The 27,988-nt window shown below is 36.3% G+C and overlaps 1 protein-coding gene across 1 annotated transcript in view; it reads right to left on the bottom strand.

Annotated features, from left to right (window-relative positions):
- The window catches only part of SPON1 (spondin 1, extracellular matrix protein), a gene marked incomplete at its 5' end in the record, with an annotated part of 194,340 nt that overhangs the window by 150,145 nt on the left and 16,207 nt on the right, over positions 1–27,988 (bottom strand). Inside the window, 1 exon segment of the mRNA XM_009996985.1 lies at positions 8,866–8,999. Within this exon segment, the coding sequence (XP_009995287.1) occupies positions 8,866–8,999 (134 nt within the window).

Below are 27,988 nucleotides of genomic sequence, written 5' to 3'. Positions count from 1 at the left end.
TTTCAAAACCCGCCTGGATGCGTTCCTGTGTGGCCTGCCCTAGGTGATCCTTCTTTGGCAGGGGGGTGGCATTAGATGATCTCTAGAGGTCCCTTCCAACCCCTAACATTCTATGATTTTTTGTTTGAGTTTGTGTCAGCTCTTAACCTTAATGAGTAATCTCAATTACAATGTTCACCTCAAAGTCTGGAGAAAATACAACAATGACCAAAAAGAAAATTAGTATCAGTTTCATATCATAAAGTGAATTGTACTTTCCTAATGCCTGCACTCCTACCCCAAGTATTTGTGAAAAACAGTAACCATATAGGGTGCCCTACACAGGGACAGGAGTTGGACTCGATGATCCTGATGGGTCTCTTCCAACTCGGCATATTCTATGATCCTTTGAAATGAGAGCAATGGCACCTCACTTCCATTTACCAAAAAACGCACCTTAACACTGTTTGGTGTTTTTTAATATTAAATTATTGTAGGCATTTTCAAGGTGATTTGTGAAACAGCTGAAAATACTATGTTTCATAATAAAACTAAAATTATATTCCCTTTACCACTAGAAAAAAAGACCATCATTCCCTCCTTAATATTTTCTTGCACTGTTTTTCTATTGTTCTGCACTCCTCAAGGAATAAATTCATCTTTCAGTAGAAAAAACATTAAGCTGCTTTTCAACATTGTGCCTTTGCAAACAAAATAGCATATGAATGAATCTCACTAGACTTTATAGGATTACTATATTAATTGTTCCATAAAAAAGATTATTTATAAGAACAGAAAATTACAAGAAAATCCACTTACAACACTTTCCAAATTCATGTGTTCCCATTATCAAGTTAAAGAAACGTTATTAAATCTGTGAGAAAGTGAGACAGATTTTTGTTTTAAATGTAGAAGGGCTGCTACTGTGTATATTAAAATGCAAATATGCATTTTTACAATCTAATATTAGAACTGCTATAAATACGGAAGCTGTATAGAAGTGCAGGTTCTTCCTTCTCTCCAATGCAAGTGAAATCTCTGTGGCACTTAGCCTAAAAAAACAAAATATAGGGCCATAAGTTAGCTACATTACAAATTATAAATATTTGCCCTTTTCTATCTTTTTTTTAAAATTATTATTCATGTTTTATAAAGTCACAGGTCTCTATTAGCTTTTGAGAAAACAGAAGCATGGAAAAATGAGCTGTATATGACAACCTGGTGTGAAAGACAGAAATAGACTAAATTCTACTCATTTCCAATCTGTGTCGCCAGCCATTTAAAGTTGTGCACATTTCTTATACATCAGCTCCTAATAATGAAGAAAGGGGGAAAGTGAAAGAAGGTCAAAAGAATTGCATGTAGTAAATCAGCAAATTTTCTGTATCTCAAAAGTTGTATTGGTTCTAAGGACTCTTAGGACGTAGACAGATATCTTAAACTGCTATCTTGACTGTGTAGAAATATATACAGTGTCTACATAAAATATTTAAGTTATGCACAAAGAAATATTAAGCTATACTGCTATTTTCTCTACAAAAAATGAAGTTCAGAAGCTAGTGCAGTTGTGGGGTAGTTAACTGGAAGATATATTTAAATTTTTTAAATCATTAGTACAGGAATTGTGATACTTTTTCTGCATACAGAGACTGATTAATCCTGGGAAAATTGATATAGCTATTTGTAATATGAGAACTGTTACCTTCTATTGTTCATAAACAGCATATAGCTGTTACTGAGAGCTCTCACAAGGCAAGAGAGGCAGATTATTCTCTATTGGAAAGCTTTCAGTAAATGCTTAATCACTCTGCCCAATTGGTTAAGTATTAGAATTCTAATAAACAGTCAGGTAAAATTCTTGATGTGTGTGTCTATCTGGATAATCACAAAGGAAGAGCAAAAAGATAAATGGAAAAGATTGATTAGCAAGCTTGATATTAAATTCAAACTAGCAAGGGGGATTGTTTTTTTTTTTTATACTTTGAATATTTAGGGTCATAATTTTATAGTGAACTCCTCAGCTCTTCAACAATGTATTAGTAGCTCACCTGCTTCAAAATAAGCAAGTGTGATTTTTCAGTAAGAGAAAAAATACACAAATTTGTTTTTCAAGAAATATAACCCAAAAGTATTCAGAAATCCAAAAAGAGAAAGCAAAACCATCATATTTTGTGTCTCATAACAAAAAGGATGCATTTAAAGAATACATCCTAGATAAAGTATTTAAAAACCACCATTAATCATATAGAAAAAGACTTTAGCAATATATTAGGAAAGCATCCCAACAAAGGAAAATTGCACATATAGCAAAGAAAATAAAACACTCTAGTGTTGAGAGCATCAGAGAAAACCAAATAATTTACTTCTGCTGCTTATTCACCTTTGTCTAGTAACCTAAATAACTTAAAACCTTGTCCCACTTCTCTTTCTGCCACCTCATAAATACCAATGAGGAATCTGGGACAAGTCTGAAAAGCAACATGCAAATTTTTCAGTTGTAACTGTACATAATTCTTTTATCTTTATTGTTTTTTAAGCTCAACTGATCATCTATCAGATGTTCCTATTACATGGCACTAGCAATAATTTCAGAAGCAGCACTGTAGCTTCCACCCAGTTAAAGGAGTTGGGCTGACCCAGTCTGAAGCTCATTGAAAACTGGAACTTCTCTCTCATAGGAGTAAATTTGTGCAACTTGTATTTGCTATAAAGAATCATAGAATCAACACTTTTAGTAAGAGAGATTAATTCTGAAATATGTTTGATTCTGACCATTTCAATTTGGCATTTTGTTATCCAGAGGCCTTGTGCTATGTTTCTGGCCCAAGGACTCCCTGGTTGGATCTCATCATGAGTTTTGAGTGTAGAGAAGAGATTTGACTGCATATCAAGACACCTTTAGTATGTGTATGTAGTTATGAACTGTGGGGTTTTGTAACATTTGGTTCTTCTTTTAGTCTTTCCAACATCACATTTCAGTGTAGTGTTCACTTGGAGGGTGATGCCAAGTGACCTGAATTAATATCATGCTTGAAGTTACAAGAAATCAAAAAGTATATGTTCAAAAAACTCTAGCTGGAGCTTGTTCACCCTGAAAGCTTTGAAGGCCCAAGAGCAAGAGAACTGTCAGATTCCACACAGAGGTTGCAAACTGAGTATTATATCCAAGGCATAGACCCATGGGCTAGTATTGAAGTTGTCCTTGTAGGTATCACAACTTCGCTACAACAGCAAAGCTGCCTGAAAGATTTTGTCAATACATATTTTACATACTAAATATATCATAGTTTTTATTTGGAAGACTGTAATTCTCTAAATTCCTCTAATATGTTTTGACTGCATACAAATACAACTCAATGTCATTAAAATAATGAAGATAATTACATATGCAGAAAAACAAAGTTCCACACTTTTCCTCAAAAATTATAAAACATTTCCCTGGAGATGGCTCTGAAAACATTTCCAGAAACAAACAGCAGAGACATAATGACAAATACAGTGGATTTCTGCAAGTAGCAGTGGTAATAAGCACTATTTACAGATACCAGATTTTAATTCATTGGATGTTTAAGCATGAAATATATAGCAGAAATATATAACGTGTCAACAAGAATGTTTGTTACATTTACCATACAAGTCACATCCATTGACTCAGAACTCGATTATTCCATGAGCCAATCAGAGAACTGTGGCTTCTTTTCTAAATGGTAAATGCAATATAACTTATCTGCATGTGGCCATCTTTTACTGCATTAACGATTAATCTCAGGCTCAGTGAAAATCACCAAATGCTAAAGGAGGAAAAGATAATTACCATCTAGCAATACTTGACTCTTCATAAGATCTACACCAGCTGACAGATTTAATCAATTTGGATATTAACAAGATTCTCCCTGCTATGAAACTTTAAAATGTGACAAGCCAAGACACTTCAAAATTTTCTTCACTCTTGTTTTATATTACAGAATTCCAAAAATACTTGCAGAATATTATTCTGTTCTGTATTTTCCATCAGTTACACTGGCCAGACATTTTCCTACCTGTCCAGTACCACACTGAACTGAAACACTTTATCTTGAGGAATACAACTAACCTGTTGAATCTAGAAATTCTGGGGCCAAAAGTGGTTTAAAAGGTGATTTTCTATCATTTGAAAGGAAATTTTAATAAATGTTGGGGGTTTTTTTTAGCTATAGTGTGAATAACTAATTGAAATCCATACTTAAAGCTTCCCTTGTTAAACTAGAAAAATCTGTATCAGCTTTTTTTTACAGAATTAAGCACAGTCGCTGAATATTAGCTGCCAGATATAAAACAAGAAAAAAAAAAAATGCACATGTGCTGGTAAACTTTTGCTGATAAGCAGAATATGCCAAACCAAACATGACAGTCTACATACAGAAAAAAGTTTTTTTAAAAAGTTTTCAAAGTATTCATATTTGCTTACACAAAATATCAAAACAGATTGGCTGAGCCAGGGTTCAAATCCCTAAAAATTTCTCCATTTTCATGTGATAATGTAAATGACACCAGGCTCTGCCAGTGCTCAATTGTCCATAAGACAATTAGTTTTGCTATAACTTGTCCTTGGCAAAAATAATCACAAATATCTCTCAATAAAGTTTTAACAGTACATTTTATAAAGATGCTAGAAAGCAAATGCATTCTGAAGAGCCCAGAAATCTAGTAAACTTTTATCAGAAGATGAAGAAATCACCTGGTCCTCCCATATTGCCCCATGGTACCTTAGCTTCTGATCAATCATAGAGGAACGAGGAAAAATAAATAGGGACAGAAAGATGAAGCATTGCATTGTGAAGAAAAAAACAAGTAGATTGTGTACAGCATGGCAGCTTAGAATGGTCCAAATATATATCTTTAACCACAGAAACAAGAAATACATTGTAAGTACTTTCTTGCTCATGCTGATCCTGAATAGCTCCTGAAGCTAGCACAGATGCTAGGGCAGCCAAGTGAATCCTTATTGCTAAATGAGATCCAAACACATTCTTTTGATTTATCTTTTTACAATAACTGTTCCACAGAGCAAAACTTTCTATCAAGTACCTACTGCTACGGTGAGGCCGACTACTCAATTTGACTGCCAATGATGCATTCTTTTTCCATCAGGTCATCCTAAAAATCAAGGTGCTTAAAATTGCCTTTCAGTGTCTGGGGCCATCGCCAGAGCTGTATTCTGCTTCTGCATTTCACCCATCTTCAGAAATAATTTTAAGAGCTGATATGCTGGAATCTGCCTGCCATCCTATAATTGCATTTAGCTGCACAGCGTTCCTAGTACTCATCAGAAAAGTAGGAAGAGGGCTTAAACCTCGAGGGTCTCCCAAGCATAGTGTAATATCTAAGCAAAGCCCTCTCTCTCCAGTGAGACTCAAGCAAAGGCTTAAACACTTGGACAAATAAAGCCTCAGCTATTGTTTGCATCCCGAAAATACATTCAGCACACTGGCACTTCCAGTAAGGAGTTAGAAAGGATTCAAACCTTTAGGCTATTTCACTGTCATCACTTAGTGGGAATTAAGAGAATGGAGAAATTGTTCTCGACTAAGCAAGTACAGTGCAATATGGTATGTTAATCCATCTTCCTCTTTTTTGTTTTTCCCTAATTTTTTCAGTTTTCACACAGAACGAGCTGTTTTAGAAAACAAAAAAGTGATGATAAGTCAAATTCAAATATATGCTAATTCTCCTAAACTTTGTAATTTGCAGTCACCCAGAAAGCCAGCATTACACACATTATGTGCTCATGCCAAAAAGATTTAGCATCCCTTGCTGAACCCAGGAACTACAGATTACCATTCGGGCATGACATTTTATGCTTGGCACAGCCAAGCTGAGAGCATGCACTATCCTAGAAAGCACTGAGAAGACTACTAGTCAAATGTGGGCAAGCAAGTGTTCCTATCAAAGGTATCAGACTTCAAAAATCACAAAAAAACCCAACAAAATAAAACTTCGCAAAACTCAGTACCAGTCAAATGAAAACATCCTGGAAGACTCTAGACTCAATTATGCATTTATAAATCTAAACCCCCCAATATTTGGTACTAGAACCATAATAACTTTTTTTTTATGAAACAGCTACATTTAACTTGTAACTACATATAACTTTTCTATATATTGAAGTCAGTAGACCAGGACATAGTGAAAAGGAAGAAGCATGTCATTGTAAATCAGAACAGGCTCCAAAACTCTGTCATTCTGGTTTGGAAATTATAAAATCATCCGATAGTCTGTAAGGACCAAAACAGATACATATAGATAATAAAAAACAATTTGCACTCCATCAAACACAGAAAACAAAAAATACAGAGGTCTTCTGCTTCCTCTGAAGTTCAAAGTTTCAGAATTTTTCTATTATTGGTTTGGACTTAACTATTTATAATAATAACTCCTTTTAGAATTTTGGTTTTCTTAGATCATTAAAGCTTTCACAAATGAGAGAACGATCTTGAAAATCACATCCAATTTTCTATGCTGTTCTATGGGAGCTGACCAAAAAAAGGTTTTAGAAAGAATGCTGACTGTAAACTCTAGTTCAGATGTGGTCAATGCTTTACGTCCGAAAGAAAAAATGTAAATGTTGTCAATGCCAAAACCACATCAGTAATTGCTATGTACGGTGTCATGGAGGACTGCACCGCAGCACAAACTAATGCCACATTATGATGTTAATTTCTGGCATCAGCAATGGTGACTTACATTCTTTCTTTGAAATGTCCTCGAAAAAAGGAGTAGTCATCTTCTAAGGTCAATAAACAACCATTGGGAGCAAGCCTATATTTTTTCACATAATTTTTACTGGAAAGGACCTAACAAAATTCTTTCATCAAGACATACACACCTTAGCCACCCTCATGCACTGTAAATAAGCATTTATAACATTTTTTTTTTTTCCCTTTCCCCATGAACTTAATTTTCTAAGATGTTCTTTTAGCTGCCCAGATTATGGAAACTGGTTCCAGTAAGCAAATCCAATTCTATATTGGCACATCAGTGTTTTGTTTGCACTACTCATGTACATCCAGCAGCCTGAGAAGGTTATATGCCACTGATTTAATCTGTACATTCTTTAAGACAGTGAAAATTTCATACTTGTGCTTGTATAAAATCAGAACTGCAGTTCTGTGTTATTTTGTGGAGCTTCTCTTGTGTTTTTTGAAATAATGCAAGTACTTAACAGTGTAAAAATCAGAGTGTGTTGAACATCCAGCATGACTTTACCAGCAGAGAGAAGAAAACATTTATCAAGGTTCCCACAGTTGCTGGTATTTCACTACATTCCTTTGCTGACAAGACCCAGGCAGGCCCCTAAACAAACTTCAAACACAGATGTTTAAGTTGCAGTGAGCATAGGTCTTGATTCATTTTTGTTGGTAACAGCAATTCTACTTAGGACAGTAAAGGAAAAAAAAAATAAATCCATCAACTTGTGTTGTTGCACATAATTATTGGATTTACATTTAAATCTTGTCTCTTTAAAAGAATGTATAAAACTTCATCACCTTATTATTACACTAATGAATCAGCAATATACGACTAAGAGGGAGGCAGTCCTGACGGGAAAAGCAAATAGCTTTACTAGTAAATAGGTCAGCAATACTGGAAGAATCTTCTTGTCTGCTTCTTGAAAAATTCCATATTTAAACATTAACACAACCTGCCTGGCCATCCAGCAAACAGCAGGCTTCACAGTTTTTCTGCAGTCCAATGTACACTTGTCTGTCCTGAGCTGAAGAAAATACCATACATGTATTCTTGAACTGCTTCAGTGCACATTGGAACAGCTGACCTTAAAATTATTTTACCGATATTGAGAGGCAGCAGGTAGAAATGCACTGCCAAAGATGTGAGGCTTTTCCACAAAGAGCGTCACAGCTGGGGCTAGATCACCCTCACAGATGTGGAAGAAGAGGGTGTTTATCTCTTGAATCAGTCAGCAAAAGGAAGAGGAAGTTAAGCACAGGGTGAGACAGGGGCAGCCATGGACCAGTTTTGCTGGTGGCAATTTTGCAGCCTGTTCAGAAATCAAATGCAACTTTAACAACACATTTTCCAGAATCCACCTTTTCTGCCCAACATTTCTCCTAGCATCTCTTTAAAAGCCTAGAGGTGTTTTCTGTCTCTAAAGACATCATCAGTACTGATAAGGCTGAAATTCTTCAGTCTACTGCAGAGCACATCTTAGCAATTGCAAAGGCTTATCCCAGACACAGATTCAAATTAAGCAAAGAAATCCCAGTTGTCCATACATATTTGACCAATCCATCCTATTAAATACGACAAGCAAAATCCTAGGAGACAGAACAATGTTTCTCTGGCAGTTTCCTCTGATGCTCTTCAGAGTGAGAAGTGACGTAAGGTTTCTACAGACAAATGAGTGGCCCTAAAGCAAAGTGCATCTACATAATCTTACCTTTGTCTATTGCATAAAAAATATTAATACACAAACTTTATAAAAAGACTGTAGAAGAACAGTGAAAACACCAGTTCTAAAAGTAATCATTCTACAAACCATTCTTATTACTCATCTCACCAAGATAATGCGTTTACCCAAATCTCAAGCAGACAGATGCAAATCTGATCTCAAAGATTCAGGATCTTTAGGTGAAATAAATGGCTGAGAGACTACCAAGTTAAATTAGGGTTACCAATTCAATGGTTACTGAAAGTTGGAGCAACTTTTGAACACTTGGGCTTTAAGTTACTAACATTTAATTGTGCAAATAGGACTATCCTTGGTGAAGAGTGCCAAAGAAGAACAAAGCATTTAGAATGCCAATAGTTCTTAATCTAATAAATATTTGATATCTTATTAACTGAATTTTAATGTAATGGTTAGTTTAAAATGCTTTTAATACTTACTTCAGAATGACACAGCCTGTACCAGCAGGAGGAGCTGTCCAAAACACTTGAATGCGCGTCCTTCTTCTAGGTGTGCTCTCAGTAACAGCAACAGGGCAGTTACTCATGAACTGTGTTTCTTCTTCGTCTATGATCTAAAGAAATGTAAAGAGAAGAATGAGAAAAGATAAGGGCATGCATAGCTAATATCTCATGAATACATTTTGTCAGTTCATGTTTTCCTTCAGTGGGATTATTTATAATACTCTCCCTGCTTAGCTCAGCACTACTTCGGGTAAATTTACTTCTAACATGCAGATGACTCACTGAAATGAAAACAAAAAGCCCCAAAAATAAAGACATTAGAGTATTTCAGTTCTAGGTGAACAGAAGTTAGTCCTTTCTAAGCATGGCTGCAAATAACCTTTTATTTTTGTAGATTCTGATTACTGGAGCTTCCTGTAAATGTTAATAAACCAAATATAAGAGATGCGTAATTTCAAAATTGTATGGTTTTTTTACATGGTGGCAACTGGTTAGGAGAGATGGAACATGCTAGAGAATCAGAGGTTTCAGTTTGGGTTTTGTTTGCATTTTAAACTGACCTTAGTTTAAATGGTATTCTTCAGGCATCAAAAGACTCACTAGGTCAAAAGGAGTGATATGTGAATCATAGTCATCTATAATCCAGAGACCATTATTTAGTCCATTTTTGCTTTTTTGCTTGATGGATGTTTAGCAGAAATGTTTAACTGGTGTAACTCAACACAAAATCAGAGAGGGTGATTTGGAACTGGTGCTGTTCTAAGGATTTTACTCAAAGGTGTCTGTGACAAAATATCTTTCTCACTACATATGTACTTCATGGTTTGTACTTTAAGCCTTCTGTTCATCATATCTCAAGGGAAATTCAACAGAAGCTGCCAAGTTTTATTTAGCAACAGGCAAGACTATGATATTGCAAAATTTCTCTTCGAAAGTGGTCCACTTTCTTTCAACATTACATTGGGTCAAGATTCAGGCAATGAATTACAAACCTCACCACATTGAGAAAGAAGCTGTATTTGTTGATTTGTAACAAGACCAAACTTCAAAGAAGCTTCTTCAGAATTTTGGTTCTAATAACACACACACTTTTACCAGATTGCAAAAATTAAAAGAGAAAAAAAAAATCTTCTTCCAGTAACTGTAACTTTAAACAAGTATTTTGACAAAAAAACAAACCCAAACAAAACAACAAACTGTTATACATTCTGAAAAACAGGCAATATCTGTAGTTTGACCATATCTGCTTCCATGAGCTGGCATCCATGTTGTCTCACCAAAGGATACTGCCAGCATTCCCAAACATTTTTAGCTGAGACAACAAACTTTTCTGGTTTTTCATGGCAGAATGAAGGTGCACTGGCCCAGAGGAGAGAAACTATTCAGCTGGACAAAAGGAAGATTTGAGTGAAGAGGAGGTTATTTTATCCATCTCATACAAAACAAAATACTATTGTACTTCATATAAAAGTAGGGTCATTCCCACTGAAAAGGTTCTTATGAGGTTGTCTGAAAGTTCTTAGAAAGGACTGCTTTCCTAGAAGAGCAGAAACACTGCAAACTACTGTGCAAGTTACACTAGCTCCATATTCTCTTGTCAGATATAAACTGCTGCTGTAATATCATAATTCACATCCTTGGATAAAACTTTTATGTTGAATTCAGGTCAAGAAAGATCAATTACCTGTAGGTGTAAATACTTTACAACTAACTAGATAAAAGCTAATCAACAATGAGCAACAAACCTTTCACGTGTTGATTTCTCCAAATCTAGTCTACCTCTTGTTTGACACATATTTCTTCAATGAATGTTTCTTGAGAAGCCCAACTGAAATGAACCCATTTTCTCAAAGTATAGAGTTACTATTTTCAGCTAAGAAGAACTTAGCTGCTTTCGTATCCCTAAATATCATTGCTTCAGCAATCATCATTATAGACCCATCTGTGAGGCATTTGCATGTTAAGTAAATTCTTGTCCCCAGGTGACTCAATCCTACTTATTTTCTCCCACCAATGAAGGGAATCACAAGCAACACCAAAACCAAACAAGTAATATTGAACGTAGGAGTTGTAAGCAAATGTGAGTAGTTACTACAAGTCAAAATTCTGGCAACTGCAAAGCCAGAACCTGAAATATTTGTTTGAATTCTAGATAATCATTATGTTGGAGCACATCTGTGCCCTTTTCCAGTAGCAACAAATGAACACAGAAATTCAGACATATTTTGTACTTCTCTAGCCTACCAAATTCCTATAATCTAGCAAGTTATGAATTTGCTTGAGGAACGCAGATGTCTATAATTAAATAGTATAAAAGTTCTGGTGGCATGTTAGAGCACAGTCCTGGAAGATCAGGAAGTGGTTGAACCTCAAGGCTACATCACAATTTCCTGCATCACTAATCAGCAAAGCAAGCAGATCTACACAAAAACATCTACAAGGAAAACCTGAAGATGAAAGAATAAGGTCCTCCAAAAAGAGTGTTTCTAAAGAAAAATTAGAGAGAAGCTTTCCTCATAAAGACACCTAGTGTTAACAGAGTACTGTAAAGAAATTCTAAACTAGCTGGAAAAATTCAAATGCCAGTTGATCTGAAAGGATTTTTTCAAAAAAATAATTTTAACCTACTTTATGAAACTCAAAAGAATTATTCAAATTCTAGAAGTTCAGGTAAATATAAAACCATCTCAAATATATTTATTAAAAGATGGGGGGGGGGGGTCCATATCCACAGGTGTGTGATTCTATTTAAAATATCCTAAAGGGCAATGGTTCATTACAGAAATGGTTCATTACTTATACAACAGGTTTCCAAATGACATGATATTTTAGAGTAGTGGATTATATTATTGCACTCACAACACAGGATAAAGCAGTAGCAACCTGAACAACTTGGGGGGTGGGGAGTGGGAAATTAAATAAATATACATGTATTTATATATAATCTCTGAAAATAATACAATCCTGATTTTTCTTCTGGAACTAAGTCAGACCACATAGGAATGAAGGAAAGAATTGGCAGGGAAAAGGCATGTAGAATAAAATGTAAGATTTGCAAAATTATAGCTTGCTAAAGGCCAGGTTATCTGTAATGGGAAACCTTATATTTTCAGGAATTGGCCAGCAAATTAACTACATATTGGACAAAAACTCCTAAAAACTGAAATAAACACTTGGCTGAAGAATCTGAGGTCTCAGAGGGGGATCTCTAACTTACTAATTCATTTAAATCCATAAACTCAATGACATCAAGTCTTAGTGTACTATTTAAGTTTTGGTGTTCTTTTGTGGTGTTGTTTGTTTTTTTTTTTGGGGGGGGTTATTTTATTTTTAATTATTATTGTAATATCATTGGACCAATTTATATCTTCAGGGAAACTAGTGTAAATCCTGAACAAGACTTTCAGAGTTAACTCAGATTTGAATGAGTGTCACAGAAAGTAGAATTTGGCTGAACTTGGGTAAATCTACAATCATGGAAGTAAGAATATTAAAAGGGAGAATTTATCAGCTCCAGGCTCAGTCTTCCATTCTTTGCATATTCCAAACACTGAAAAGATTGAAGATGAGTTTTGGGCATTCCTGAAAAGCAGGACTGGATCACTGCTTATTTGTTAGACAGATGAATGAGGGGTTTTCTTTTCTCAGAAATGGAACATTTTGTGCTGAGTGACAGAGCTTGCTCTCTGTTTCTGATTTCTAAACACTGTTAGTTGAACAAACTAAACCAGGCAGATATCCTCCCTATTATTAAATTTATATTAGTATTTAAAAAAAAATAATTAAAAATGCTACACAAATAAAGAAATTATTATAAAGTACAAAAGAAGCTTAAGCTAAGCAAATCCTCAGTTTAAACCACTGGCCAGGCTATTCAGCCCCATTTCTTGTTCTATGGACACATCATCACTGTCCACCCACTGAAACAGCTGTGTTCTACTTGAACAACAGAGTTTAAAAAATCCCAACAAAACACAACAACAACAAAACCAAAAACCAGATAAAGTTTATAAGATAAGCAATTTTGTGGGCAGTTTTTTCTTTGGAAGAGCTAATATGGAGTATGACCTCCAGAAAAAAAGCCCTTCCTGCCTGAGAAACTTTTGTCTATGGAAAGTTTAACAAAAGAGCAATTTCTTCTCTGAATTACTTCTTTACTTTTACTTTACTTAGATTTACTTTAGATGAAAAGACAAGATATATATTGACAGAGATGAAAAACATTTTGACAGCATTTAGTAAATGTAAAATGTTATACTGTATATATTTTCTTCAGTTTAAACCACTCTCAATTAACTCAGCTGTTGTAATACACTGAATTATAAGGCTTACGCTGAAGACCTATACTTGTAAATTACTTGTAAATTGAAAATGGCCAATAAAATAAAAGCAATCCATAAAACTCAAAACATAAATGAACTTAGATTTTTGTGAATTGAGACAGTTTTCATCTAAGTAGTCACTATGAGTAGACTTAAAGACCAAAGTTCAATCTGTTTCCTATGAATTTTTCTTTTTAACTGTAACATTAACATTCCTATGAAAACAGTTGGGTCAACTGATTCAAGCTACTTTGTCAGACTAGATTACTAATATTTTTGACAGATAAACCAGTTTTTCCCAAACAACACATTACTGTAACTTTCTTTAAAAGTAGCTATTTTGGCTAAGAAAAATCCTCTCATTTAATATTTGAAAGGCTTTTAGTAAATACTAAGTTCCAGCAGGAACATAGGTTTAAATACTATTGCCTTATGAAATCCCTTCAAAGATTCTAGTTTCTTAATGCAGTCAATATTATCCAACAAGCCTCATCAGAAATTGGAAATTATTTTGAAGACTGAACTTGCTTTTATCACCTTGGCACATAAAGATTCAAAGTGCATCAGCTGAGTCTTGCCCAAGAAAGTGCCCTGGCATAAGCATCAGAGCATACAAATGAGTTGCATTAGGGACATCAGCATGAGTAAACTGTAAAGGAACTTTGGGTGACGTTTTGTACAAAGGCAACGAGTTACTCTGTGCTTTGCATGACAAATGACTTAACTTTATTCTTCACGCTCCATGTTCAGATTACACAGCTCCTTTTCTAACATTTGAAATGATGTATTAGCATTCTGGGAAATTGAAAGCTTCAGTTTCTAAGAAACAGGACTTTTGGCTCACCTTGATGTATAATTTAATCAAGTTAGACCTAAACCCAGAGTAAACTTACTGAGGTCACAGTCTATGCTCAACAATTCCAACATACTCATTTGTGGGTTGGGGTTTTTTTTCATTATATTTAGTCAGTAGCTAAAAGACTGAACTTCCTTTTCAATGAAATCAGGGTTCATTTATGGTCTAAAACCAATTTACTTTTAGAAACATAAAAAAGCAGAGGAAAAAAAAGTGTACTTTTATGAACACTTAGTCAGATGAAAATAAAGACTACTTTTAAAACTCTGTTCCAAGAATTAGGAAGTAGAATTGTCCTATTGCAGCCCTAATAAAGAATAATGTAACCAGAGAGGATGACAGAGACACTGAGCAAGGCTGTGCTGTGCCAATCCTCTGCTGGCCTCATAGGAACAGAGTCAGCATTAATCAGAGCAGTCCTCTAGCTGCAGCTCCATTCACCTGAGCCAAGGCCAATCCAAAATAGCAGCTGTAGAGAATCAAATCCAATACTAAAGAAAAAAAGTGGAGTACAACCACTTAAGTATCTCACTGGCTGTCATAGATTTCTTGTTTCTCTCCACCTTATAATTGGAAGATGAGTTTGCAAACAGTTCTTCCATGATTAAAAAACTAACATACTTTTTTCAGAGAAGACTATAACCTTAATAAACTTCAACAAAGATATGTGCAAGATTCATTGCTTAATAATTTTGCAGAGGGATTATTTATGCTGTTGTTGCAAAACTATTTCAGTATGAACATTATTTATTTGGAAAAAAATAACCACTATTTCAATCTGATAAGAAATTTTCACAAGGATAAAATAACTTCAGATAGGTGGAGTCTTAATTTCCTTCAGCCTGGGACAAATGATGCCTGCTGAAGGGAGTGTTATATAAAAATCAGTCATGAATTTTTAGATAACAATAACTTGAAAGCAGTATAACATTAAAGATTTTGTATATTTCTTGGGCAGTCACCACAGTTAGGACCTTGCATTTAAGCTTATAATACACACATTTCTTTGGAAGGAGAAAAAAACTTGCCATTTCTCCTAAATATATGTGCTGCCATTTTATCTAGTTATACATAATGCAATTAGTTACCTCATATTTAAGAGCCCATTTAAATCTAATTTTCTAGATGGATAAAAGGCACTGGAAGCTTGTGCCAAGAAAGAAATGTTTTCACAGCCTCATAAAAGAAAGTGATATAAAATAAAGCAATGTGGATACAACACTTGACTGGAAGCAAGACGTGACTTGTATTGCTGAGCAACCTTTCTCAAATCACTGTAGTACAGTCTGTTTCTCAGTTCTGAAGTGAGGATATAGGCATTGAGCTCCTGTTTCAAAAAAATGTATTCAATAGCTTAAAAAAACAATCAACACAACATACTTCTTATTATCCTTAATGGCTTGTTATACCTCAAATTTGCCTTAGGTTTCATACATGGGAGTTCTTTGGAAGAGGATTAGGCATGAGATACCAGATCTTCAGCTTGCTCTGTGATGTGCCAATAGTTCAAATTAGATGGAAAAGTGGCTTAGGGAATCAACTAGAAATTCAAGTCAGGGAAATCCAGGAAAGCCATGAAGTTGTGTTGGCCCCCTGACTACCAACCTTCAATCTCATTTTCATAAAAAGAGCAGCCAAATTCTGCCAAAGGTCTCCTAGCTTGCTGCATTGATGCCCACAGAACCCAGGAAGCAGAACAAAAACAAATCTGGCAGAGCTCCAGTTTGACAATCGCATCTTTTACATAGGAGTGCTTTTTCAGTGTATCAAGGGATTGTAGCGCAATTGCTTTTAAACAGAAATTTAGATATTGTTAAAAAAGAAGAACCTTGCTTTGCAAAAATAAATGTTTATATTTTCATTTAGCTGCACACTGGGATTAGAAGACAAACCTTATTACTTATTTATCTTGCAAAAGCTGAGAGACATGGGACCAGCATTGAAGACGCTGCTTCTAATAAGGGAGGTGCAGATTTATAGATTCTGAATCAGGCAGCTCATTGTCAGTATAACTTTTACAAAATGGGAAACCTTCAACTGTCACTTTTCTGATCTGTTCTGCCTGACTTACATACCCACTGAACCAAGGGGGAAAACTGGCCTGACAACCAGGTAACGAAACCACCAGTGTGGCTTCAAAACTCTGCTCTGTTTATTTGGATGACTTTCCCTCCAAGTTGCAAAGCCAGTCTCTACCCTGCTGGCCTAGTGAAATGCTTTACTAGTTTTACAAAGCAGAGAGATTCAAGAGGAAGAGACTGTGAGAAATCAATCCTGAAAAAGACTGTTGCTGCATGGAGGAGCATTCTTAAGGGCTGTAAAACTCCCTGGTGCAAAACCTGTTCTGATGACTCAGGTACTTGAACCTTCTCTCTTCATCCAGACTGAAAGCCTCTTGTCACTTGTGATGGACCTTTTCTTCTGACTGGAAATTATTTCTTTTCCCAACAAAAAAATCATGAAAACATATTTTATTAAAAAGGAATATACATACTGGTGTGCCCTTGTTGAACACAAGGAAAACGTAACTCCGAGCTTCCTCCCCAAAATTAGCTATGTGTGTCACCTTCAACTAGGGCTTATCAATATAGCACATCTCTATCAAGATTGTAAGCTTAAGTCAGCATGGTCATTTTGACCATGTTACTGCAGTTTTTATATATACACACACACATAATGCTGCATCTGACAGCGCCAAAAATTCACAAACAACTTTTAGTGAATAAAAGACTAATACCTGGTTGACACAGTAGCCCACTCATGCATGCAGAGGCACGTGCACATAAGGCAAACTCTATCAATACATTAAAAATATTTTTTCCCCCCACATTTTCCAAATCCATATGGTAAACAGTCATCCAGATTCTGTCTCAGCATAAAATGGAGATTTATTTCTACGTACCTAAACCAACCTCCAGGCCTTATGCTAAGTATGCAACTTAAGGTCATTAAAAAGTCAGAGGTTGAGTGCTCAGTACCTTGCAGGACTGAGATAGATTTATATTTATGGACATGCTTATGGAAAGCTGAATGACTGATTGGCTGTAGCATGTTTTTGCTCTATGCAAATAAAAATTCTGTCAACGTTATTAAAGCTTTGTCAAAACTATATGAAATTTTTCATACTGCTACTAAAGCTTGCCCCAGTTTCTGCAGCAACTGTCTTTACCTGCCTAAGTCCATATCTTTGCTTCTATCAAAGTACATAAATATTTGCACAAAAATACCACTTGTAAATCCTCGAAAGGATGTCCCTCAGTGTGACTAATAGGTATTTCATTAGTAAGGACCTCTAGTCATCGCTAGTCCAGTCGACGACATATTTTAAATTCAGCAGTCCAGAACTACTGCTCACCACAAAAATAAGCTTTCAGCACTAAGATGAGAAATGTAAACAACAAAAATACTCATGTTCATAATGAAACAATATTTGAGAGAGAAAACACAATCTAGTCCTAAATCCACCATTATCATCATCGTTCTAGAAAGCTTAACTAAGAGCAGTCAAGAAAATCTGACCTTCATATCAGAACAAGCGCCATGGACTGGGTGAGAATTATTACCTATTAATTACTGCATTTCAGTAATTTGGTAAAGTTGGTGTGAAGGATACTGCTGAGGTGTAGCTCTCCCCTTTGAAATCAATTACCTTATTATCTTTCGATAAGATTGTAATTCTTCATGTACTGTTGCCACAATTGTATATTGCCAATATCTTTGGCACTGTAATGAGCAATGCATAAATAAAGTGAGTGCCAGAGAAATACTGCTTTGAACTCACACAGAAAACATGGGCCTTATCTTCTGCTCACACAGGCACTTCTCATTTACATTTCTGTGGCCAGGAAATCCAGGTTTTCTGTCAGTTCAATTTAAAACTCAGGAACTGCCATTTTTATTTCAGGAACAACATCCCAGATAAGAACACAGTTGCAAGACCAGTTGATCAAAGGAAAAGGGATGTTAAATTTGAGGAGACACATAAAACATCAGATAAGGAAAAAAATTTATAGTGGCTGATCAAACAACATACATAGCTCTTCTACTGAAGTCACCATTCTATGTCTCAGGTTCTCCCTGCAGAATGATGATAACAGCCTGCCTTCCTCCTCAACCTCTCTCAACTGCATTTGTCAGTGTTAATTGTCAGCCCAACGAACCTTTTCTAACTACAACTTTGCGGGGTAGAGAGCATAACGTAGACTTAAACATATTAATGGGGCTTCATTATTAATATAATCAATAATAATAATAATATTATAGAGGTTACACTCGATTACAATACAGTATTTGATAGTTAAGTACAAGAGAAATGCTTTTTCTGATATTAGGTGCACCCGAACTGATGAAAGTCATTTGAAATACATAGTAAACTGTGAATCTGCACGTTTTACTGGATCAGCTTTTCTCAGATGCTTAGTTTGTTCAGGCTTTTTTCATTTATCCCTCATTTTCAAAAATACTACACTACTCAGCATTATGAATGTACTGCCAAGAATAGCTACCTCACGTGAGGCTCCTCATTTAAGAAGGGATTTACGGATTACAGAAAATACATATCTTTAATAGCATTATAGTCCTGCTTGGTGTTGGAGCTTTGAAGCATCAGCAGCTCTGCTATATGTGCCATTCACATTCCTCATTAATGTCTCAGTGCCAAAATATACATCCCAACCTAGTTCAAACAGATTCCACACAAATTCCCTTAGCCTTCAGATGACTGTGTACAGAACATAATCTATTTCAGAGAGACTTAATCCATTGCTAAAACCACACTTGGGGCAAAAATACTGGAGATCTGGAACAACAGGCTGTATGCAGATAAAGTTAAGTCTTAGAAGAGCTCTCAACTCTTTTGCTTAACAACTTGCATCAACTGCCTGATCAGGAGGACTGTCCATACAGAAGAGCTGCAGGAAGTCAGGAGGAGTTTGTGGCAGCACTGACAGTAGTTTTGAGCAAGTATAAAGTCACCGTGTTCTTTGTGTGTGTTTGAGTGTGGATGTTGGGTAGTGTGAAGAGATAAGAATCCAGTATATGGCTCCTCTTGCTTTTGATACGCTGATGAACTAATAATGCACAGATTATTGAATTTTTTCCTTACTTAAAGGTCATCAGGGATTATAAATTCTAGTCCTGAACAATCCCCCTGCCTGTATGTCCAGGTTTTTCTATAAAGCCCATTTTCATATTACCTAGAGTATCCTTCTGGTAAATTAAACTTGCTTGCTGACAGCTTCAAGGAAATAAAAAAGTTATGCTTTCTCCTTTCCAGTAGGAGAGGATTCTGCTTCAGAGACACACTGCAGTCAGTCAACAGTGAAGCCATAGTTTGGCAAAAAGAAGAGTCTTGTGGGCAGGCTTCAGATTTCTTTTCAAGAGTTTGGTAGGTTCTCTCCAACTGCTGACTGAAGTCCAAGTACTGTGACTAACCAAAAACCTCACAATGCCAAATATTCAAACTGCATCTGTATTAAAAAAATGGTTTGGACACTTTTTCTGAATGCTGTCTTGCATATAATTTTCATTATGGGAACAAAACAACTACATGAGTATCAGGGAAGAAAAGTAAATTCAAAGCTTCAAGGTTTTTTGTGTTTGATTTGTATTTTTATTTTTCAAAAAAAGTTCTTGAATACAGCACTATATTTTCAGGGTGTAAGATGTGTACTGAAGAATTGTACAATCCTCTTAAAGGAAATAAACATGAAGAAATGGATTCTGAAAAAATAAAATTTAGGGGAAAAGCTTATAAGAAATACCCTACATATCTCTGTAATTTAAAGCACTCTAATAAATTCATAAGCTGTAAACTGAAACAGAACTGTATAAAATTCTACTTGTGCATAGATTAACCCTGTAAAGATCAAAACAAATAGTAGTATCTTGCTGTCATCAATTCCAAGCAAGGTACAGGGGTAGAGATGCAGGTTGTTCAAGGCAACTCTGATTCACTAAACCTGGCCTGCCGATCAGAACCATGCCTCAATGAAGCAGCTTCCTCATATGCTGAAGGCTGAAGACATTTTTTATATTATTTTTCAGTACTATGATTAGAGAAACAAAACAAACAAAATAAATGGCATCTCTCATATACATATCACTATTTAATTTTTAAAATCTGCAAAACATTTTTAAGTCATAAACAGCTCCAACTCTGCTCCTGCATTGGGACCAAAATTGTACTATCCCTCACATCTGTACAGTAGCTCTTCATAGATACTTTGATTCCATTTTGCTTCAAGTCACACATTGAATAAAATGTTCACTTAGTTGTACTTCTGTACTAATGCACGTACCATGAAGTTTGCCAAGTACTTTGCACACATTTATTTTAAACCAAATTATTAAAGGTTGTGCTTTTGACACATTCACTTCTGAAAATTTTAAGTGCATTTCCGAGAAAAATTGCACAGGGGACAGCAAATTGCTCAAGGACAGAAACACAGCAAGAGCCAGGTGAGGATGGCAATGCAGAAAGCAGAACCTGCTGAGAGGGTACCAGACAGGAGCACTGACACTGTGTCACAGCCACTGCAGCTCCTGCCACTGCTCACAGCTGGCAGCTCTGCCCTGCTCTGATCTAGAAGGACCTGAGGAGCAATAAGGAGTCTGAGGAAGATGGTGGGACACGTCCTACCTACATCTCTTGCCTTGACACTGCCAAGCTGCCTTCAAAATAAAATCTAAACTTCATTGCACTGTCACAGAACAGCTGAAGCTGCAAGCAGTTTTCAGAACAACCCTATATATATATATATGTATGCATTTGACTCAGTTTTCAAATCCTTGTGGTTTGGCATGTTTTGTTTTGAAATATAAGCCTTCTTTCTGTGTGTCAGCTATAATATGACTGTGTAATCTATACATAGGTTTTGCAATTAAAATTTTTTACTCCCATCTAACTATACATGCAGATGACAACAAAATACCTTTAGAAAAAAATCAAATTTATCTCTATCTCAGAGGGATTTGATTCTGATGAATATGTATTTCAGGACTACAAAGCTGTTCCATTTGAAATTTCACTAGGATGAGTAGAAATTCAATATATACAGTCACAGACCAAGAGGGACGTAAGTACATTTTTTTTGTGGAAAAAAAAAAACAGCTTTTTGTGATATTAAGAAACTAGAAAATGTATTTCTAAATCAGTTTGACACATGAGAAAGGAAACATCTAAAATTGCAGATCTCTAGCTTCAACGACCTTTTTACTAATACTTCATTACTACAAAACAGTCAAATCTGTTTGGAATCAAGAACCTGAAGAACAGAACAAATTATGTGAATTAAATGAGCAAAAGCTGCACTTTCATTGGGCTTTGTTTCCAAAGCTTTCCTATGTGCTCTTAGCAAACCCCTTTCAAATACAATAGATTTTTTTAAAAAAAGAACAACCAAAAAACACACAAATGCCAGACATTCCTTTATTTTGAAGGTATATTAGTTTATAAACTAAGTTTCTAATTTATTTGGTAGCATTGCTACACTGAAATTTAGGCTTTAGAAGTCCAAACAGTACTAACAGTGGTAAAAAAAACACATTGTTTTGCACAATTTCCAGCTTCAAAACATAGTTTTGTCAAAATCAATTTTTCTTCTGGAAATATGTCACTTTACTGAAATATAATTGTAAAGGATTTGGAAAAATGTACATGCATTCAAAACAATCCATTCTGAGAGTAAATGCTTTGATTTTTCATCATCTCAAGTACTGCTCTTCAGTATTCTATTTAATATTTTTCTCTTGTGATGAATACAATAAAAATAATAGTATAGGAGTGTATGGAGAATGGGCTAGAGAGCAGTCCTGAGGAAAAGGACTCAGAGGTGGCAGATGAAAAGCTGGACACGAGCCACCAGTGTGTGCTCACAGTCCAGAGAGCCAAACACATCCTGGGCTGCATCAAAAGAAGCGTGGCCAGCAGGGTGAGGGAGGTGATTCTGCCCCTCTGCTCTGGTGAGACCCCACCTGGAGTGCTGTGTACAGTAATTTGGGTAGTATTAACATTAGAGGGCAGGAATCATACTTAATAGATGACACCTGTTACTTCTGGGACTATTTTAAGTTTTTTAAAAAATGCACAATACTTTCATGTTATACAGAGCTCAGCAGGCATTGCACCAAGCAGTTTACTAATTCAAAATACGTGTCAATCCTGCAGTCTCTCATTCTGTGCCAGCAACTGGAAGAACTAAAACATAGTATGGATCCAAACCATTTTGGTATTGGTGTAATTGACTAAGTCTACAATGCTAAGAGAGTATTTGGAGGGGTTTTTTCATTTTAATCCTGTAGTAGAAAGGAATTGCTTACCTTTAGCATTTACCAGCACAACAGCTACCACTGATTGGATTATTTTTAAGGACCCCACCATACAGTGTTTCCATGTTTTAAAATCCTTATGTCATATTTTACGCTCATGGCTGGACTGATATACATTTCACAAACACTTGTTATTTAAGCATGGATGGTACTTACATGCAAGCAGAAAGGTAACTGTTTAAACATTCCTGAGCTAGGAGGCAAATATTGTATGTAGGGAGCAGAACTACTGAAGTTTAATCATGGTTAAACTGTGATATGTGTTCTCCAGTAATTTGCTTCATCGTTTACTCTTCTGTAAAGTGGATACGAGAAATTCACATTCTACAAAAATGTTTATGGAATTGAATTTGTGCAAAACTTCAAAATCTTCAGCAGAAAAGCAATATAAAAGCATATTTGAAAGCTCTATTATATCCATAAATGTAAAGTCAAATCTGGTAGCAGTGACAACAGAAAATCATTAGAACAAGATTCAGTAAATTTAATTTGAAAAGAAGTAGAAGGAAGATTTCTCTAAATTAATAAAAGAGGTTTCATTAACAGTCAAGTATCTTAACAGCAAAGATTTCTGACTGTGTATGTTTACCATATTTTTAATCTAGCAGTGCTCCTTCCCATATTTATGTCATTCTGCCTTCTTTGGCTCAGGCATAAACTAACTTTTTTTGCTACATGATGCATATCTATGTTAACATATGAACAGAAATGGTCATACACCAAGACCAGCTTTCACACAGGTTGCATCAGGTTTGTTATTCCCAAAAAGAAATGCCAGATCTCTTTCATAGTAAGCAGATAGAGGCAAATGGGTTAAGAAGCCTAAGAACATACTGTGATGTACACTCTGTTCTTTCTGTGGATCTGGCAGTTGCATAACATCTGCACCACAGACAAAGCTGCTTGTTTATTATGTAGGGTTAATACATTTTGCAACTAATGCAATCAAATGAGCTGATGAGCACCAGATGAACTAAAAGAAAATATGTGATTAATGTACAGAGTTTTGAGCAGGTAACATACAGGTCTTTTTCATCCTTTATACCTCCATCTTATACAACCTTTAAGAAAAAGTCCCAAATTATTGTTTGGAACACACTGTATTTGAAACTAAGGCTATTATATAATCTCAGTGTCTAACTATATCATAACCCAATTCTAGTTCATATAAGTACTTTGTATAACCTTTATGGATAATAAATCTGGGTTACTGAAAGAATGTCAAAGGAAGCCAAGAAACTTGGCATAGCAAAAAAAATACCCTGGTCTTATGCATGTAGCAAATACAGAAAACATCTGTGATTATCTTAGTAATACTGGGATTTATCACAATGTGTGGGCAGATTTTCTTAACAGATAGGATTAGTGGGGGGGAGGGGATGTAATTTACTAGCTACAGTTTCTTGCGTTCTTTCTACATCTAGGATTCCCTCACCATCATGCACTGAGAGGCCAGAGCAAAGGGATCAGCAACAAGAGACAAACTGCTGCCTTAGCAACCATTTAAAATACCTCCTTGATGCTTTCAGAAAGCATTCTTCCATTAATAGTATAAAACAGATAGCTGATTTCCCTATGAAAGTTGCCTGTTGCTCAAGAGAGGTTGCAGTATAAATTGTTTCTCCATTTTCAGCATTTGTTTGCTATTTTATGTCCCCCTTCTCTGCTTTTCTTCTCTTTAAAAAGCAGTAGGTTAGCTACAATAAGTTTGTGACAAACAGACTAAACCAACTAGTATCAGGTACAATTAAGTCTCCCATACAAGCAGTCAGCTTTACTCCTACAATTGGTATTCAAAATTTTTAAAAAAAGTAAATTAGTTTCAAGAGAACAAAACCCTGATGTGTGCCTGACAAATCATAAATAAACACTGGTAATGCCCTAAGTAACCTCTACTGCACTACTGACTGTATCAAGATATATAATCATTGAAGTTACAGAACAGCAAGTACAAAACTGCTTCTTACATACTCACTCTTTTGAATGTTTCCTTTGAAAAGAAGTGCAGGTCCAAATGAGCTATGCCCACCCACAAGGAAAAAAAAAATAAAAGAGGCAAGAGCAACAACAGTGCCTCAGTTCACACAGATGAGAATAATTGGAGCCCGGTTCAATCTGTGAAGTAAACAGAAGCTGGATGAAGGCTTTTCAATTTACACCTACAGCCTACAAATTAGTAAGCAGTCTGGTAGGATGAGCTTGCCAGAGATTGCATAATAACCCTACCCACAGTGACAGTGCAGGGAATGGGGAACAAAATGGTAGCTCTACACCAGCAGGGAATTTCCCTTTCTAATGACTGAGTACCATGAAAAGCATTCTCAAGAGCTAAATATTAGCTTTTGTGCAAGTGGATCAGTCATTTCTTTGCTACTTTTGATTTATTTTTATGTGAAAATTAGTCAAAATAAGCTGCTGTTTAAATAATAAAAAGTAACTATGTATTAAAAAAAATTGTCCAGTAAATATGGCTTGGGAAATTATTTGGTGAAATAAATATATATATATATATTACTCAATCAGTTATGACTAATAATGGCTTCTTGAAATGTCTTGCTTATAAAAGTTTCCATTATATACTCACTTGCCTCTATCAATCAAAATCAAAAGTACCTAAGCCAGAATATTCTGCTTTTGCAGTACATTTATGGTACATTCATATTCTGCCCCTTACACATATACAGCCATGAGAAAAGTAAAGTGGAACACATGATTTTCAGTTTTTCTCACAGAAACTGAAAAGGGAGACAACTAGAGCAGAAAGGGGGATGGTTGGAGATAAATAGTTTTTAAAAAAATACAACCCACCTCTGAGGAATGTAATTATTCACAAGTACTTTTTCTGTCCCTTTCAGTTGTAGATTTCCAGCGTGGGTGATTCCCAGCAATAATGCTTGGAGCAGGAGTCAAGAATCATTTCACAAAAAGAACTGTGTAACTGTATTCACATGTGGAGCATTATTTCTAGATATACCATGGCTTGAGAAAAAGCCTGACTCAGAAGTGTTCTGGGATGAGACCATTATCTGCTTATGGCTGCTCTCTTGTGTCTCCCTGCTAGAGACATGCAAAAATGAGAGGTTCATGAAAGGACCTGGCTCATCCAATGTAGAAGGCAAGAACTCTCCCTTATATTCTGATTTTAAGGATTAAGTTGATGAAAAGGTGAAGCAGAAATGATCTTATCTTCTGCATAAAGCAAAAGCCAAATCTCCTGGCTTTGTCTGATGATTAAGATGACAGTCCTGCACAGGTACCAGGGCAATCCTGTCAGACAACACTTGAGCAGATGAGAAATTATCCATAAAAGCATGAGTCTTGTAGCGGTCATGACCACAGCCAGGAAATCCATGCAGATTTGGATCAGTGTGATCAGTTAATGGAAAGGTTGCAACCTTTGAGAACAGACTGGCCTGAATGTACATCTTGCTGGAACAAACAGGAAGAATGAGAGAACTGTGTGCAGTCACAGGGCCAGGATCTCATTGCAATTACTGAGACATGGTGGGACAGCTCAAATGCCAGGAATGCTGTCATGAATGGCTACGTACTGTTCAGGAAGGACAGGCCAGCCAAGGCAGGGTGGTAGAGTAGCTTTTTATGTGCAAGAGCGCCTGGCATGTGTGAAGCTCTGCACAGGAGAGGATGAAGCATCAGTTGAGAGCTTATGGGTAAGAATGAAGGGGCAGGGTAATATGGGTGACACTGTTGTGGGTGTTTAATACAGGCTGCCTGATCAGGATGAGGAGGTCAATGAGGCCTTCTACAGACAGCTGAAAGTAGCCTCATGATCACAGGCCCTGGTCCTCATGGGGGTCTTCAACCACCCTGATATTTGCTGGACAGGCAACACAGCTAGACACAGTCCAGGAGATTCCTGCAGAGCACTGAGGATAACTTTGACTAGATTGGTCTCTGGAGGTGCCTTCCAACTTCAACAATTCTGTGATTCTGTGACTGTTCACTGGGACAGTGCCTCAGGATACCTTTGAGAAATTATAGTTTAGTATTGGATGAGCACTGGGAACCCCTCCAGCAGAGCTTCATGTTAAGGGAAGGAGACAGCATTCAGGTTATCATTATGCAAAGGCTGAGGTGGATAGCAAACAACTGAAGAAAACCATAATGTGGAGAGACAGACCAGAAGAACAGACAGACTGGCCTTAGGAGATGCTGAGGGAGCTGGGGCTTTTCAGCCTGGAGAAGAGGAGGCTGAGGGGACCTCATCCCCCTCTAGGAACTACCTGAAAGGAGGTTGTAGTGAGGTGTGTGTTGGCCTCTTCTCCCTGGTGACTAGTGACAGGACAAGAGGAAATGGGGTCAAGATGCACCAGGGGAGCTTTGGTCTGGATATTAGAAAAAAAAATTCTTCACAGAAAGAGTGTTGAGGCATTGGAACAGGCTGCCCAGGGAGGTGGTGAAGGCATGTTAAAAACAGGGGTAGACATAGTGTTTCATAAAATGGTTTAGTGGGTAGGGGTTGTAGGGTGGGTGGTTGGACTCTATGATCTTGAAGGTCTTTTCCAACCTTGACAATTCTATTATTCATGATTCTATAAATGCTGATAACTGAACTGGGTCCATATGTTTGAAGAGATCTTTCTGTATAAGTGCTTCCAGTGATATCCTTATAATTCCAGAGTTCACAAATCAGGATGAACAAGGTCACTTTACATTGAAGTGATCCAGCATCATACTGAGTGAGACATGTTCCTGGACTTCTGCAAGACTAGGCATGAGAGGAAAAGCAACGTTAAATGGCTTTTTGTGTTGGGACTCCAAACAGTCTCAACTGGATCAGAGGAAGAAGACTTCTTAAAGCTACATCCAAGCCTTACTTTGCAGTTTTCAGAGAAAATATACCAAAGAAAATCAAGCATCGTAATCAGAAACATGTCTGTAAAGTCTTCTGAGTAAAGACTAGCATTGAAGCAAAGCATCTAGTGTATTTAGCATGAGAAGATGTATAGCTTTCAGTTGCATGAGCCCTTGTATATCATTCTGAGGATACTATTATGGATTTTGCACTCATGACTACATGAAGTGAAATGACTAAAAACATCTATGAAGGTATATTAGGATAGACCAAAGGGCTCACATGTTGAATGCACCAAAATCAAAAGATTCAGTCACTTCCCTGAAGAGGTCTTGCATCATTCTGATGTAGAATAAATACACTGTGATCAGATGACTAATGATGCTGGGTTGTTAGGTCATGAGAAAGGTATCACAGCAAAGAGAATAATCAATCACAACTGTTCAGGACAGCAGTGGAAGTTGAAACAGTATCCCTTTGCAAACACTGAGAAGTCCCTACCATCATTAGAAATAGAATAGCTGTAAAGGGGATGGACTGTCAGGGTAGAGAGCATCTAGATCTAAGAAGGGTACAAAGGCTGTCTGGAGTAATGGAAGTTAAATATATTCTCACTTTGATAATAGAAAATTGCCTTCTGAATTCAGAAAGCAGTTCTCAAGAAAACTGGTATAGCAAGCAGTATATTTAGTCTGGTAGCAATTAACTCAGCAATGAGTTGTGATAAGAACTGACTTGCCTCACTCGACTATGAAGCCTAGAGGAAAGATTTTCCCT

This window comes from Chaetura pelagica, unplaced genomic scaffold, assembly GCF_000747805.2.
Source record: "Chaetura pelagica isolate M959 unplaced genomic scaffold, ChaPel_1.0 scaffold634, whole genome shotgun sequence".
NCBI classification, from domain to species: domain Eukaryota; kingdom Metazoa; phylum Chordata; class Aves; order Apodiformes; family Apodidae; genus Chaetura; species Chaetura pelagica.
Note: the sequence above shows the minus strand (reverse complement) of the source record. Positions and strands in the feature narration are given on the sequence as shown.